This window comes from Scyliorhinus torazame, chromosome 10, assembly GCF_047496885.1.
Source record: "Scyliorhinus torazame isolate Kashiwa2021f chromosome 10, sScyTor2.1, whole genome shotgun sequence".
NCBI lineage: Eukaryota > Metazoa > Chordata > Chondrichthyes > Carcharhiniformes > Scyliorhinidae > Scyliorhinus > Scyliorhinus torazame.
The window spans coordinates 222,774,597-222,791,440 of record NC_092716.1 but is presented as its reverse complement, the minus strand read 5'-3'; the positions used below and the strand labels follow the sequence as shown (position 1 = coordinate 222,791,440).

Here is a 16,844-nt window from a genome sequence, read left to right as displayed (position 1 = left end):
AATTTAAGGAGGAGTTAGACCGGTTTTTAATAATGGGTTGTGGAGAACGGACAGCACAGTGGAGTTTGAGGCCATGATGGGATCAGCCGTGATCACATTGAAGGTGTTTAGGCTCGGGAGGCTAAATTGCCTACTCCTACTCCTCCTAGGTCATGTGTTCTAGGGAGGAGATGCTCTGGCTAATTTCTTCATCCAGCTCTTGGTCTGTAGCATTGTAGGCAACGGATGAAGAACATTTCAGCCTTGATAGAATGGCGGAGCAGATGGGGCAAATGACCTAATTCTGCTCCTATATCTTACGATTTAGGTCACTAATATACCTCTCGTGATCCCAACACAGACCCCTAGTGAACTCCACCGCAGTCCTTCTTCCAGACCAAAACATCCATTAACCCCTACTGTTCTGCCACTTGGCCAATTCCATATCAAATGTTGCTATTTTCCCTTTTATTCCATGATCTCTAACTTTGCTGACAAGTCTGGCACTATCAAATACCTTTCAGAAGTCCATGTACACCCCATGAACAGCATTGCTCTGATCAATTTCCTCTGTTACCTCTTCAAAAACCCAAGTTAGTTAAATGTTTTGTTTTTCCTTTAGAAGTCCATGCCGGCTTTCTTTAACCAATGTTTGTCCATGTGATTCTTAATTTTGTTCCAAATTGTTTCCTAACCATTTCCTCACATGGAATTAAACTGACTGGCCGATGGTTGTTGAATTTTTCTTTGCATCCATTTTCAAACTGGGTATAATATTTGAATTCTCCAGTCCTCTGGTTACGCTCCTGGGTTAAAGGAAAACTAGAAAATCATTACCAGTGCCACTGCAATTTCCAATCGCTTGTCTGTATCCTTCGATGCATTTCATCTGGTCCTAGTTGCCTGTCTTTGGTCTACAGACAGCCTATCCAATATCTCATCAATTTAAAACCCTTCTAGTGCCTGAAACACTAGCAAGGCCTGGTAAAGATGGAGGCAAAAGCTATGCCCTCTGCCTCCATGTATAAATCCTTTATCCCTAATTGGCCTACTCCCTATTTACAGGCCTATAGAAGATTTTGGCATTCACTTTTATATTGACTGCCAGTTCATCTCCCTCCTTTTCTCTCTGGGTTGATTGGTTTCGACTGCCTGGGGGGGGGGGGGGGGGGGGGGGGACAAAACACCTTTTCAAGTCCATTGTTCAGCAACTGTTTTTTCCAGCCAACGTTTTACTCTTAATTTGTGTTTTTGCCCCATTGGAAGTTGGTTTTCACCCATTATTCTTGATCTGGATTGCTGTCTTTAATCCATCATCAGCCTAAATCTTGTGTCACAGTGATCACCAGTCCCTTACTGGCATTGTGCCACTTGGCACAACTCATTCCCAGATCTACCAGTGCTCTCTTGTTGGGACTGGAAATACCATCTCTGACCTTTGCACTACAATCCCAGTCCATGTTCGGATAATTATCCTGATTACCCTCTCTGACCATTGCATATTCCCAATCCATGTTTGGATAACTAAAGTCCCTCCCTATAGTTTTTGCACCTCTTATAATTTCTGTGCAAATTTGTTCCTCTACAACTTCCTCACTAAAGGTTGGCCTATGGACAAGGGAGAGCAATGTAACCACAATTTTTTATTTTGGTTCCTTAGCTCTTCCGAATAGATTATATCCTTGACCCTTTTTCCCCCTCTTTCTCCACTGCAATTGTCTCTATCAATGCAACCTCTACTTTCCTGTACACCTTGTATCCAGGAATATTTACAGAGCCAGGTCATTCTCTCTCAGCCCCAACATGGATGACACAGTGGTTAGCACTGCTGTCTCTCAGCACCAGGGACCTGGGTTCAATTCAGGCCCTGGGTGACTGTCTTTGTGGAGGTTGTATGTTCTCCCTATATCTGTATGGGTTTCCTCTGTCTTCCAGAGATGTACAGATTAGGTGGGAATACGGGGCTGGGGCAAGGGTAGGGTCTAGGTAGCATGCTCTTTGAGGTTGGTGCAGACGATGGGCTGAATGGCCTCCTTCTGTCCGATATGGATCCTATGGATCACATTTTCATAAGGCAATCTGTACCTGTAACTTGCTAATCTTATTTACCACACTGGTGCACAACAACACCTATTTAGACTTTTATTGCTTTCTCCACTACTCTGATCCCACCTATTAACTTGCCATTCCTTCTAATGCACTCTCCCAGTATGCTGTGCACCTTGGGTAGTCCTCTTTGATGTTCTTGGTTCCCACACACAAACCTTCCCCAATAGTGCTAGCAAAACAGCCTGCAAGAAACTCAGTCCCAGGTCTATTTAGGTGCTGGTCCCAATGTGTGGAACTTGACAACTAGCTGTCTCACCCACTACTCCACCCACACACACACACACACACACACTTGTGCTCTGCAGCCTCTTGGTGACATCCTTGGACCCTGACACTAGGGAGGCAATGCACCACACCAGGAGAGAATTTGTGCACTGCATGCCCGAACCCTCTACTTGTGATCTCTTTCAGCTGTCGAGTGACCATGTCTAAATGTGTTATCTATTAAGTGCTCCACCTCATGGGTGTGCTCCCATGATGTCGGAGGCTGCTCCAGTTTTGGAACCTGGAGTGTTCATTGCCACGCCTCTGCAAATGGTTGCCCAGGATATGGAAGTGCACTCTTGGGTTGGAGCAACCCTGCCTATTTGTTAGTTAGTCTTGCTGCTGCTAATAAATCTCCAATATGTGTGTTGCATATACTGACACATTCTGCTAACACTTGGGAAGCTAATATTGCCAGCTATTTGCATTGCTTTTTACTATAAGAAGCCAGTGACTGACTGACCCTTGAAGCTATCTGCAGACTGACTAGTTTTAGTGGGGGGGGGGGGGGGGGGGGGGGGTGTAGTTACCTATTAGTGAAGAGGTGTCTTGCCCTATTTTGCAGCATTTTAACACCACCTTACCTGTAGGTTTCTTTTTACAGGAATCCGACTAAGAAAAATAAATTATTTCATCTTCACTGTGGTAACATTTTAATTTCTCTTCTAATTTTCCAATTAATTTACGAGCATAGCTACCAATTAAAACATGCCTTTCACTTTCCTCGCTCGTTTCCAGTAATTTGAGAAGTAGTCATTAGTCCCAGATTTACAGATTTTGAAACCAAAGCTATCTAATTTCCTGGGGAAAATAATTAATATAGAAACAGGTACATTAGCAGGCATCTGACTGCTACATTCCCAATTTGCTTTCATAAAATTAAATTTGATTTTGAACTGAAATAACCCACCAAGCTAAATAGCCTGTTTGCAATTTTGTTATGTTTAGTATTGGGATACAAAATGAGCTTTAATAACTGAACTGTGTGACTGATGGCAGCAAAGGTCTGCAATAGCAGCAAGTGTCAAATTAAATCCATTGGGAATACAATTTTCAAACTTTATGTTGAGCATGCTTCCTAAACCTAACCAATTCAATTCAAGACGCAGTCATCCACATTGTTGCAATGCCTTCTATGTTTCTGCGCTGGAACATTCCGACAAAATGCAAGCAGGAAATGGGTCATAGTCCAGAGTTGAAGAAACGTGGAGTTCTCCAGTTGTAGGGCAGGAAAAGGTTAGAGATGGCAAATCCTTTGCATAGATGGTGGCAAAAGTGGTAATGTCACTGGGCTAGTAACTTGAAGCTCTGGAGACCAGCGTTCAAATCCTGCAATGACAGCTGATGGAATTTAATTCAATTATTTTTAGGGGAGAAAACATCTGGTTCACTGTCATTTGGAGAAAATCTCATTGATTTGGTCTGGCCTGTGTGACTCCATACCCACAGACACATGGTTGACACTTGCCCTCAAAATGGCCTAGCAAATCACTCCGTAAAGTGCCAAACAGCTACAGATAACTGGATGGGCTACAGTTCAGATGTCCAAATGAATTGAAAGGTTAGATCAAATGTGGCTAAATGAAGGAAAGGGAATTTGTTCACTTATATGGGTTTGCAAAAATGACATATGAACCTTATAATTGAGGATAGGTTACTGTTACAATCCCTCTGGGGAAACTGAACCAGAATTTAGTGAATAACCCCCCAGATGTAGTAATTCCACTTTTTTTTTTTTGTAACTTTTAGCCTAACCCAAACTAACACAACATGAATTAACAGGGAAATGATACTTGAATATAAAATTACATTTCACCTGCATAGACAAGATGACATGTGCCTTGCAGACCCACAAGCATTTACTTAATTGCATCATTCTCGACATTAAGTGTTACTACATTGCGCAGTTCCACAATTTGCTGTTTTAATCATGCAGGGTAGATCAGAAGTCCTGAAACAGCAATACACATTTCTATGAACCCTCTCTTCCTCAGTCCTGATGATTATTATGTAGATTTCAAAAATTAACCAACCCAGAACACCCTCAAAGTCCAACAGGTTTGTTTCAAATGTTGGACTTTAACCTGGTGTTGTAAGGCTTCTTACTGTGCTCACCCCAGTCCAACGCCGGCATCTCCACATCACCCTCTTTCATGGTTTGGCTGCTTCTGGGAAATCACCTAGCTCTTTAGCATCTGAGAATTCCTGCAACTTTACAGGTGTTATACCTTGTTAAACCAGCTTGCACAGTACATCTAATAGTTTCTGTCTCCATTTCTACCAAACCGAAAAGCTGACTTCCTGGGTGAATTTTGTGCCCCTTTTTTGTCTCCGTCTGCTTTCTTCGTTTGCTGATTGCCTTCACCTTGGCTCCTCTGTTTGTAGGGCGCGTTTGTCTGCAGCTGTGTCTGGCCACACTGCCTGTTGGTACGACTTCCAGGTCAATGTTTGCTAGGCTGCAGGGACCAATATTTTTCTTATTAGTTTTCACTAAATTGCAAGTGTCATACCTTCGTGTAGTATCTTTCAAAAGCAATTAAAGCAAAATTAGAATTGCAAAAGAGCGATAGAACCCCCCCACCACACACAAACGAGCTTCACTACATATTTATATCTGCCTCAGTTGCCTGGTCTGTTGGCCCTAGCATGTATTTCCCCACATATTCATGCTCCCTTGGATTCTCGTACCCCCTTCCAATTGACCGTCTGTTGGCTACAAACGAGTCCTGGAACAAGTTGGTGAATGGCTTCCACATCTTATGGAAGCCCTCTTCCAACCCTCTGGTGAATTTCTTTTTTCTCCTGTTGGAGAAATTCCGACATGTTGGCGAGCCAGTCTGCAGCTTTCGGTGATGCTGTTAATTGCCAGCTGAGCAGGATTCTTCGGCCGATTGGGGAGGCAAGGGTGTTGGCCCACCTTCATCAGTTCTGGCTGGTCTGATACCCCCGAACCAGAAGATTGCCACTTTCTGGCTTGGCTCCACCCTCATCCCCATAACCTTGGACATTGCCTCAAAAGAAGCCTGTGCAGAACCTGACCAGTCTGGGGCATGCCTAGAACATGTGGGTGTGGTTGGCCGGGCCTCCCTGGCACTGATCACATTTGTCCTCCACTTGAAGAACCTGCTCCATTCGGGTTCTGTTTAGGCGCACTGCACCACTTTCAGCTGCGTTAGGCTTAGCCTTGAGCATGTGGAGGTGGAGGTTGCCCTGTTCAGTGCTTCGTTCCGAGTCTCATACCCTACTTCTAATCCTAGTTCTTCCTCCAGCCCGTGTCTCGCCAAGCAGGGAACATGCCTCTGTGGACCTGTATTTCTTATACAAGAGAGATAGTTAGATTCCAGATAGGTTTCATTCCTGCCTCTGGGTTAAAGGTAAATTACATTTAAACTCTAGGAAAGAGGAGCATCGACAGATGTTCAAGAATAGAAGATACCTTCATTTTTGCATTGCATTTTGATGCTAAATTTTGATTTGGCAAACTGAATAATTAGAGAGGATGACTCGTGAGTGGGCAGTTAATAACAATTCATTCACTTTGAAATAGTAAAATTAGAACCGGATATCTGGAAATATTATCTCTGGATCTGTAAACGCATAAATGTGAATACAGGTAGAAAATGCAATATAAATGATTTATAAATAGGACTATTATAATGAAGATATCTTGAATTTTGTAACGTGGTTAGATAATAGTTGGGACGGGGCGGGGGGCGGGGTGGGGAGGAGAAAGAGGGAGATTTGGAAATATGAATATCGGGGTTGTGGCGGGGTGGTGATGGGAAGCGAATCAATGCTTTTTAATTTGGCTCTTCCATCATTCTGTGGAGGGAAAAAAAATGCGCTTCATTTTGAGTTGATGTATAATTTAAAACCTCCAAATAAGTGGTGGCTGCAAATGGATATTCAAGAAGGTGTTTGTGTTGGAGAAAATTTTGATCAGCCAGGCAGAGGTGTACTTTGCGAGAAGATTTCAATTTGGCAAAGGTCGTGTAGGGGAGTCAAAATCTTTGAAAACTGAGTTTCTACAAGGAATCGGCAAAAGACTAAACATGGAATGCAGGACAGGAGAACTACCACATGCTCTTTATCATAAATCAAAACTGAATTCTACAACATGCATTGCAGTGGAATAATGCAGTATGCAAATAGAACCAGACTTTGTCCGCTTCAGAGACTGGCATGCATGTGATTTTAGTATCTGGTCCTAGTTACAAGGTGATGGTAAACACATTATGCAATTGGTTCACTTTGCGTACTTTATAATTTTTACACTTCAAATGGCAAAAGGAAGTGTCTGCCACGGAACCTATTGGCAAACGTGGCTCATACTGCACCTTTTTAATGAAGCAGAAATACAAAATTGTGCAGAAATGTAATTAAATATGAATGTTCGGGTAGTGAAAGCGAATAATCTAAAAATGTAATGTTCCATCAGTATTTCATTTCCCAACCAACCATGCTTGCCATCTTAAGGCAATTGGGGACAGACCCTTCTGCTGTTGAAAAGTCTTTATCTACAATCAGTATTTCCACAATGAGATGAATAATCAGAGGGATGATTTAGTAGCAATCGGGAGACTTTCTTCCAAGTAATGCCATAGGTCTTGTCTGCCTGAACTGATACCTCGGTTCACTCCAGTTAGCATCTTCAAAAGCTGGCATCACTTCTGCACTTTTGTCTATTGCGCTGAATTGTTAGTTCAGGCTGTGACGGTCATCACCTGGGCCTGAACTTGTAACCTCCTTCTGATGGGGTAAGTTATACTAGTTTGAAGTGGCCTAGTTTTTCGTGTTGATAAATGTATAATGCAAGGGTTAGTGAGGATTATCTTCTGCCTTATTGTCTTTTGCGAGCTTTCAAAAAAATCCCAGAATCTGAATGACATTGCGAATGGAATCTTTATAAGCTTTTACCAGATTAATTTGCCTTTGTGCTGTTTTGTTCAAATGGCTTGTATTGAGTTCATCAGAAATCATTTCTTTTTCCATTGGCCAGGCTCTTCGGTACCACAGGGAATTGTGCAGCGTGCAGTAAACTGATCCCTGCCTTTGAAATGGTGATGAGAGCCCGTGAAAATGTCTACCACTTGGACTGCTTTGCCTGTCAGCTGTGTAATCAGAGGTAAGGCAGGGAAAACCGCTGTATCCAGCCCAGCAAAAGCCATCACTATTTAAAAGTACAGTTGACATTTTGAGCTTTAAACTTAAACCCTGAGAAATGTGTAACACTCCTGAATTTGTCTTCCATATTAAATGCACCCGATTGGCACGGTCTTTAATTTGTAGTTCCAATTTAACATGGCAGTAAAAGATATCTTTTCAACTTGCCTTTTTTTTCCAAGCTTTGATAAATGTGGGTACCATTTATTTTCATTCTGAAATGTGGGATCATCTGACTCTTTTGCATTACAGCAGCACCTTGGAGGGTGAATGTTCTTTTTTAAGGAAGGGAAGGGAATTCTATTTTGCAGGATTACAAGATTATCATTTATCCCTGGTGGTCAGTCCAATGCTTTTCCTAACCATTCTCGATGCAGGAAGGAAGTTCGTCTTGTAGACTATTGCACAAAAAGCAAATTACTGCAGATGCTAGAAGCTGAAACAAAAACACAAAATAATGGGGCAATCTCAGCAGGCCTGACCGCATCTGTGGAGAGAGAAGGGAGCTAATGTTTTGAGTCATCCATGTTAGCCCCCCTTCTCTCTCCACCAATTAAGACTTGACCGCTTCCCCCTGGGAACTGACTTGTTAGGTTGTCAATTAACTGGCTGGTCACTGAGCTGACATTGAGTGAAGCAATTCTTGTGAATGTTTGCTGTGACCAGAAGGAACCACCTGCCTTCAGCTGATCTATGATGGGTAAGCTTGACAACATCCAGGACAAAGCAGCCTGCTTGATCTACTTAACAATTCACTCCTTCAACTGATGTACAGTGTGCACCATCTACAAGATGTCCTGTTGGGACTCACCAAGGCTCCTTCCAACAGCATGTTCCATGGAAAAGGCTAGCAGATGCATCGGAACACTACCTACAAGTTCCCCTCCAAAGCTGTGCACATCTTGACTTGGAACTGTAGTGCAGTTCCTTCAGTGTTGCTGGGTCAATATCCTGGAATTCCCTCCTTAGCACACAAGTGTTGGTGTTCTACACCACATGGACGGCAGCAGTTCATGAAGGCAGCTCATCACTTCCCAAGGGCAATTAAAAATGGGTAACAAACCGTGAATAAGTAAAGTACCATTCCAGATGCATGCTTTCTGAATCTACCCCAGCATTCCTGGAAGTTGATCTTAATTCCTAGACAGTGGTCAAATACATGTTCGTTACAGATTGTAATCTTGTTTACAGCACAAAATTCAAATCAACAGTATGCAGTGGTGGAGAAATCAAACTTTGATTCGCAGGATATGAGTGGTAAAGCCTGCATTTGTCTATCTGCCCTTGAGGTGATTGTTGGGTGGTGAGCTGCTGCCTTGAATCAATGGGAATTCGTTTTTTTTGTCGTTGTGGTTTGTGATTTGATATACCAAAGCAGTGCTCGCTGGTCTCATTTTAGCAAGGGCAGTTACGGGTGAGCCATGTTGGTGTGGGATTGGAATTGACCAGGGCAGGTTAAGCTCAATTTCCTCCCAAGATATTTGTGAACAGAAGTCATTGTTCTGCGCTTTTCCAGCACTGTTTTATTCATGAACCAGTTATATTCTTGTGGCTATTACTCGGCGTGGCATGGTAGCACAGTGGTCAGCACTGTTGCTTCACAGCGCCAGGGACCCGAGTTCGATTCCTGACTTGGATCACTGTGGGGAGTCTGCACATTCTCCGTGTCTGCGTGGGTTTCCTCTGGGTGCTTCGGTTTCCTCCCACGAGACCCGAAAGACGTGCTTGTTCGGTGAATTGGACATTCTGAATTCTCCCTCGAGTTGTATCCGAACCGGTGCCGGGGTGTGGCAACTAGGGGATTATCACAGTTTCATTGCAGTGTTAATGTAAGCCTACTTTGTGACACTAATGATTATCATTGCCATGCTAGCCTTTAAAACAAATCTGGAATAAACTAATTTTAAATTCAAACTGCCAAAATGAGATTTGAACTTTTTTTTTGGGGGGGGATTTGTCAATCTTTGGATTACTAGCCCAGTAACATAACCGCTACTGCTCTTTCCTTGTAGAATGCTTTAACATTCCCATCAGTATGTATTAAAGCTGTTCACGAATTAGTTTTGATCTGCAGTCACCTTGTAGACAAATGTAGCAGCAAATTTGCACACAGCAAGATCTCCATCCATAAATGAATGGATAATCCTGTTAGTGTTTTTGGCTGAGGGAGGAATGTTGGACAGAACATCCTGCGATTGAAGAGAATCTCCATGCCAGCTGCAAGCTTGGGTCGGCAGGATTTCTGAAATGGCATGAGGCCATTCACTGGGGGAAATCCTGCAAATCTCCCTTGTATATCTAACTTTCTCATTTTCTGTCTTAGGTTTTGTGTGGGAGACAAATTTTTTCTGAAGAATAACATGATCCTCTGCCAAATGGACTATGAGGAAGGGGCAATGAATGGAAGTTTCCCATCACAGGTTCAGTGACTTGCCCATTGCCTTCTAAAGCATTGTGGGATGTTCAACACTTAAACGAAAATGGAGAGCATCTGTCGGCTTGCTTGCAACACTTCAATTAGTCCAGGATGGATTAAAGTAACTTTCTCCAACACTGAGCAATTAAGATTTTAGGTGCACAGCTGTGCCTGTTTAGCTGGGCAGTGCTTTGCCTGTACGTTTTGTGATGTTGGGTCTGGGAGGGTATGTACAGTGTTTCTGTATATATAAACTGGAACATTTATTTTACATAAATGTAATGCAATTTTATTATTACTGGTGTGCATTAAAGAAAATTAAATGTTCCTACTTGTGAACATTGACTTTTTTTTAAACTTAAGCAAATGAACAGCTACTTCAGAAAGATGTAAAATTGATCAGTGGTGAAAACATGCACCTCAGATACTTGCTGTGGAAGTAATAAGATTTTTCTTTTTACAGATCTTGATATAATGCCTTTAATTTGGTGCATAACTAGACCAGATTGGTGCATAACTAGACCAGACTATAGTCCCCTATTGAAGTGTACAGATGGGTGAAATAGTACAATGTTCTTGTACTATTATGTTCAAACAGTGCAATTGTTTTTGTTACATCAAATTTTTTTTCTCTTTCCTCCAGTTTGTAACAAATTTGAGTCTGTAGGCAGCAGAGTTTTCTGTTGAACAGTTGCCCATCTAAGTAGCAAGTGTCCCTCGCAGGAGTTGAATTGCTGTATCTATTTACAGGTTGTCCTAACTTGGAAGTGAAACTGGAAATGCCCGGCAGCATCCGAGAAGATATTGAGGGTGACCTACCTTTTTTTAAAATCCGAACTGAAGAACTAACAAAATGGAAGTTTTTAAGACTGGGCAGGAAGAACAAAAGGAGAGGTCTGTCTGTGGAGGTGGAAAGCAGGGGAGATTATAATGCAACAACCAAAGAGTGGTAAAAGTATAGTTAAGAAACCAGCGTTGTCCAAGGGTTTGAATGGAGATGTAACAACCATCTGAATGCAACATAGAAGATGAGACCTGAGCTATCAACTACAAGCCCACAGGCTCCATTTCCTCATGCCCTGCTTCCTGTAAGGACTCCATTCCATTTTTCCAGTGTCTCTGTTGTATGAGGGTGTAATCTTCTACATCACTTCTGATGGATCTTCCCTTTTCCCTCAAATGTGGATTCCTGTGTGTCGGGCCTTCCAGTGTTCAATCTCTTTTGTGCACATGTTCCTCTTACCTTTCTCCCCTCCCAGGAACAATGATAAGAGTTTCCCTGGTCCTCTCCTTCCACCCCTTGTATTCAATGGGCCATTTTCTGCCAACTCCAGCTTGATGCCACCACTAATAGCCCCTGTCCTTCACCTTCAGCATTCCAAAGGGCATTCCTTCTACAACTCTAGTCCACTCCTCTGTCACCATTTAACACTCCTCTGTTGAACCAGGCACAGGAGATGCAATGTCACCACATCTACCCCCCCTCAACCTCCAAAGACATTTATGCAAAAGCGATTTACTTATGTACTCAATTTTTATACTATATTCACTGTTCACAATGTGATCTCTTTGATATTGAGAAGACAACTCCGACTTGAGTGAGCACCGTGCGAAACACCTACATTCCACTTTAATTCTCCACCTTGCCCTTATGCTGACCTTTTTCTGTCCATGGCCTGAACAATTTTCCAGTCAAGATTTGTCCGACTAGGCAGAGTTCAACTTCAGACTAAAACTCTGTCTTATCGGTTTGTTTCCCCTTTGTTGTTTGGTGTCTTTGTTCTTTACCCCTTCATGTTGCATTCGGGTGATTCCTATGTAGCTATTCACATGTCTCCTTTAGACACTTTTTTTGGTTTTTTTTTTTTTTTTTGTTGCTACTTTATCCCCCTTACCATTCTTTGGCTGTGGCATGTTTTATTTAGCCTCCTCTGCTCTCCATCCCATCAGAGATCTTCTCTGTTCTTCCTGTCCACCTTCACTCTGGCTTAAACTCTCTCTTCAGTTCTGATGAAAGGTCATTGACCTACTGTTCTCCACCGATGCTGCCTGAACTGAGCATTTTCTGTTGCTGATCTCCAAGACTTGTTCAGATATACCCTTGAGCTGCTTTGATCCACAAGATGAACATGCAAAAAAAAAAGTCATCTTATGATCACCAATCTGTGTAACCTTTGTGAAATGCATAAGAGAATATGTCCACCCACAAGATGGCTTCTAACAATCCCCAACAAATGCACATGCAACTTTTCCACAGGACAAACCTGACTACCATTCCCATTTTAAAGACATTGCCTCTTGTGTACTGTTTTCTCTTATTACATCAGATCTTTTCAACCTAATAGTATGAATGAAGAATCAAGAATGCAAGTTCTCATGAGTCAAAGGATAGACAAAAATACTAAATGCACCATTTTCCTAATTAAATCCTTCATACAGAATGTAGACAATCCAAAGTAGCCGTGGAACCACTGAATCTGATCTCTCGAAATTCTCGATATTTGGATGTCGTAATAGCTGGGAGAAAGCATCTCAGTATGTTTTTGGTAGGAATTTGGCAATTCCATTACAGAAATCTGCATCTTTAACAGGGGAAGGGGAAAATTAAAGATGCAACTCCATAGAATTAATCAATACCTCTTAGGTTATAAATCCCCTTTGAACTGTTTTTCATTGCGAAGGGGGGGGGGGGGCGGTGTTGCTTTAGTGTTGTATCTAAGCTTCTGTTTGTTTTAGGGCATGTACTGAAACATACAATGGGAATGGGTTTTAGATTATTAAAAGAAGTGCCCATTTTTTTTCCAATTTGAGGGGCAATTTCGCATAGTCTGTCCACCTACCCTGCACATCTTTGGGTTTCGGAAGCGAGACCCACATGGGAAGAATGTGCAAACGCTACACTGACCCGAGGCCAGAATGTGTGGGAGTTTGCACATTCTCCTCGTGCCTGTGTGGGTCTCATCCCCACAACCCAAAAAGATGTGCGGGGTAGGTGGATTGGCCATGCTAAATACCCTTTAATTGGGATTTTAAAAATTGGGTACTTTGATTCTAGCTGTTTTTAAATGAGCAGCTCGCAACTTTATTCCGCTACATGGCTAATGTCCCGCTCACTCTATAACCCATTACAATGAGAGTCGTGCATTTAACATGGCATATTTGGGAATGTATTTAAACATCAGACATTTTGCTTTTGGCTTGTGACTATTTCTACAAGTAGCAATAATTTCACTGCCTTATCTAGCTCTATTTAAGGAATGTAGCAACCTGAACTTTAATGTCTAGTGTAGCTGAAAACTTGCACCGAGACAACCCAGATGACCAGTGTGCATGCATCAGGTTCTTTGGCTTAAATAACCTTTCTCATTTAATACACAGTTTCTGTAACTAAATCTGTTTTCAAATATTCAATGATTTGGGATTTCCTAATCAAACCCTTTAAAGTTGGTCTGTATCATGTGTTCATTGCAGATGTTGCCTGATTTATTTTGACTTGATGCCCATTTTTGTCTTTGGGTTTAAGTCGTTTCTAAAAGGTTTAAAAGCTGTGTGTGAAATATAATGCTGCAGATTTTGAAGTTCGTTTGTATTTTTTTGGGGACATCAGGTGCAGTTCAGCTGGTCCAAAGATGACTTGTGTGGTGGGAATGGAAAATAAGTGATATTTAAAGGCATAGGGTTGAAGGTTGTCTCCTAGTGAAGACACATCCAGCAATGAATAACAAAGTGAAGTGAACCCGAAGTGCTGAAGCGACCCACACCAAACACGCTGGTTGCTGCAGGAGGTGTTGAAGGGGAAGGACAGCCCAGTGCTGTCTTGTAGCAGCAGTCAAGGAAGTGGGTATCTTGCTTAACACAATCAACACTGTCCCCTTCCATTAACATCCTGGAGATTGTCATTGGGCAGAAACTGAACTGTACTAGCCATATAAACAGTGGCTACCGATCAGATGTCAAAAGAGGTTAGGAATTGTGGGGAGTAGCTCACCTGACTGCCACCAACAAGGCACAAGTCAGCAGTGTGATGGAATACTCTCCACTTGCCTGAATGAGTCCAGCTCCAACAGTACTTGATCAATTCCCGTACCGGCCTCCCTGTACCGGCCTCCCCAAACAGGCGCTGGAATGTGTCGACTGAGGGCTTTGCACTGCAACTTCATTGAAGCCTATTTGTGACAAGCTATTATTAGTTTGCCATCATCCAGGACAAAGCCTGCTTCATTGGCCACACATTTGCTCCACCACTGATGACCAGTTGGGGCAGTGTGTACCATCTGCAAGATGCACTGCTGGAACTCACCAAGGTTCCTTGGGTGACATGTTTCAAATGCATGGCTGCTACCTTCCAAGATGAGGGCAGCAGATGCATAGGAACAACACCACTTGGAAACCACTCCCCAGGTTACTCACCATCCAGACCTAGGAATATATCACCATTCCTTCACTTCCAGTCAGTCAAAATCCTAGATCTTTCTGACAGTGCTGTGGAACTACCTACCGCACATGGGACTACAGTGATTCAATAAGGCAGGTCACTGCCACCTTCTCAATGGCAATTGGTGATGTAATTGCTTACCCATCTAATGCCACCCAAATCCTGTAAATAAGAAATTCCCAGCCCTCTTGCTCCGTAGTAACTGCATGTGTCCCCGTAGCATATTCCTCCAAACCTGCAGTCAATGGATTGTTTAGGGGAAGGTCAGTGTGTTGAAGTGTTGCAGAGATGATTGCTGCTACATGTTCACTGTAGCAAATCCGATGCGGATTCCTGAGGGGCCAGAGGATAGCTGAGTCTGAAGAGCAAGATCCTGTCTTCCTGAGCATAATCTCCACAGTTCAATCCTGATCTCCTGATCAACCAGCATCACCTTTTTGGGGGGAAAAAACAATAACCTGGTCATTATTACATTGCTATTTGTGGAACCATGCTTTGTACAAATTGACAACTCTCTGCATTTCCTACATGATGACCAAGTACGTTGCTTTCAAGCTCTTCTCTTCAATGGAGAGCGTCTCATACTTTTGCCTGCCTTGATCATTCCTGGATCATTCCTCAATACCTTTTTTAAAGCTGTGATGCATAATGTGCCATGATTTGTTCTTGTTGATAAAACAGTGTAGGTAGTCAAGCACTCGAGTATTTTGAACCATTGAGAATCTTTAGGCAAAGCTTCTTTTGGGAAGAACAGCTGTCGTCAGCACACCATCTGCCAAAACACGGAGGTGGAATGTGTGGTTTGATGGGAGAGCACAGTAGCTGGCTCTGCCTGCTTCCCCTCTTGGGTCCTCCGTTTTCCACACCGGTTGGCCGAGAGGACGTTTGTTAGCATCCCCATTAATTACAACAGCAGTGTTTGAGTCTCATCAAGAAATAAAGGTGAACTTGGAAGGAGGACAGGGCCAAGTTCCACTCCAAGCCAGATACCATCCTGACTTGGAACTATCTCATTATTCCTTCACTGTGACTGGATCAATAATCCTGGAACTCTCCTGATGGATTGCTGCAGTTCAAGAAAGTGGCTCGCCACCATCTCCTTGAGCAATTCCGGATGGGCACCGCAGTTGGCCTTGCCAGTGATGATCACATTCTGTGAATGAACATTTAAGAAAAGAAAATCTTGAACACATGAGCTGGTATGAGCCTTTTAAAAGCATACCACCTCCCATTTAAGGATCCCTTCTGACCTTTGTTGTAGCAATGCTGGGTACTTTACACTATAAAATGAAATGAAAAAAATCGCTTATTGTCACAAGTAGGTTTCAAATGAAGTTACTGTGAAAAGCCCCGAGTCGCCACATTCCGGCGCCTGTTCGGGGCGGCTGGTACTGGAATTGAACTGTGCTGCTGGCCTGCCTTGGTCTGCTTTAAAAGCCAGCAATTTAGCCCAGTGTGCTAAACCAGCCCCTCGCTGGCTTTTAAGGCAGGCCAGCAGCACGGTTCAATTCCCGTACCAGCCTCCCCGAACAGGCGCCGGAATGTGGCGACTAGGGGCTTTTCACAGTAACTTCATTTGAAACCTACTTGTGACAATAAGCGACTTTCATTTCATTTTATAGTGTAAAGTACCCAGCACTGCTACAAAACCAGGTCAGAAGGGATCCTTAAATGGGAGGTGCACCAAAACCAGGGCAGAAGGGATCCTTAAATGGGAGATGCACATCCCAAGCCCGCCGTGCAATTTTCCATCGAATGAGGTAGCAATCTGGCAAAACTGATAACCACTTGGTTTTGCCGGCTAGTAGGTCAGTGTTTGTCCGAACATTATATATAGATGGCATATGGAGTACTGCACAGGCCCCTTTTAAATAACATTCAGCTTAAATAACATTCAGCGCTCATTGGCTAACTAGTGGTTAGAAATGCTTTTTCCACATGTTAATCAGAAATCAACATGTGCTGCCCCTTGCATGACTTGAAATGATATTGCACTGATTCAGTATTCACCAAAGAGAAGGACTTGGTGGATGAGGAGTATAGGGTAGCGTGTGGAGATATTCTGAGTCATGTTGATATTAATAAAGAGAAGGTGCTGGGCATCTTAAAAAGCATTAAAGTAGATAAGTCCCCAGGGCCTGATGGGATCTACCCCAGGTTACTGAGGGAGACCAGGGAGGAAATTGCTGGGGCCTTGACAGTAATCTTTGTATCCTCATTGGTTACAGATGAAGTTCCATAGGACTGCCTCATTGGCTACAGGTGAAGTTCCAGAGGACTGGAGAGTAGCCACATTGTTTTAAGAAGAGCAGCAGGGATAATCCAGGACGTTATAGGTCGGTGAGCCTTATTCAGTGGTAGGGAAATAATTGGAAAAGATTCTTAGAGATAGGATTTACTCACATTTGGAAACAAATGGACCTATTAGTGATGGACAGCATGGTTTGTGAAGAGGAGATGGTGCCTCACTAATTTGAT

At 42.9% G+C, this 16,844-nt stretch overlaps 1 protein-coding gene across 8 annotated transcripts in view; it reads left to right on the top strand.

Moving 5' to 3' along the window:
* The window catches only part of lmo1 (LIM domain only 1), a 38,593-nt gene extending 28,335 nt beyond the window's left edge, over window positions 1-10,258 (top strand). For all 8 annotated transcript variants that reach the window (XM_072466448.1, XM_072466445.1, XM_072466446.1 and 5 more), the window contains 2 exons: window positions 7,352-7,477; window positions 9,839-10,258. In XM_072466448.1, the coding sequence (XP_072322549.1) occupies window positions 7,352-7,477; window positions 9,839-9,944 (232 nt within the window). In that variant the 3' untranslated portion in view covers window positions 9,945-10,258. The remainder of the gene's footprint in view (window positions 1-7,351; window positions 7,478-9,838) is intronic.
* The last annotated feature ends 6,586 nt before the right edge of the window (window positions 10,259-16,844 follow it).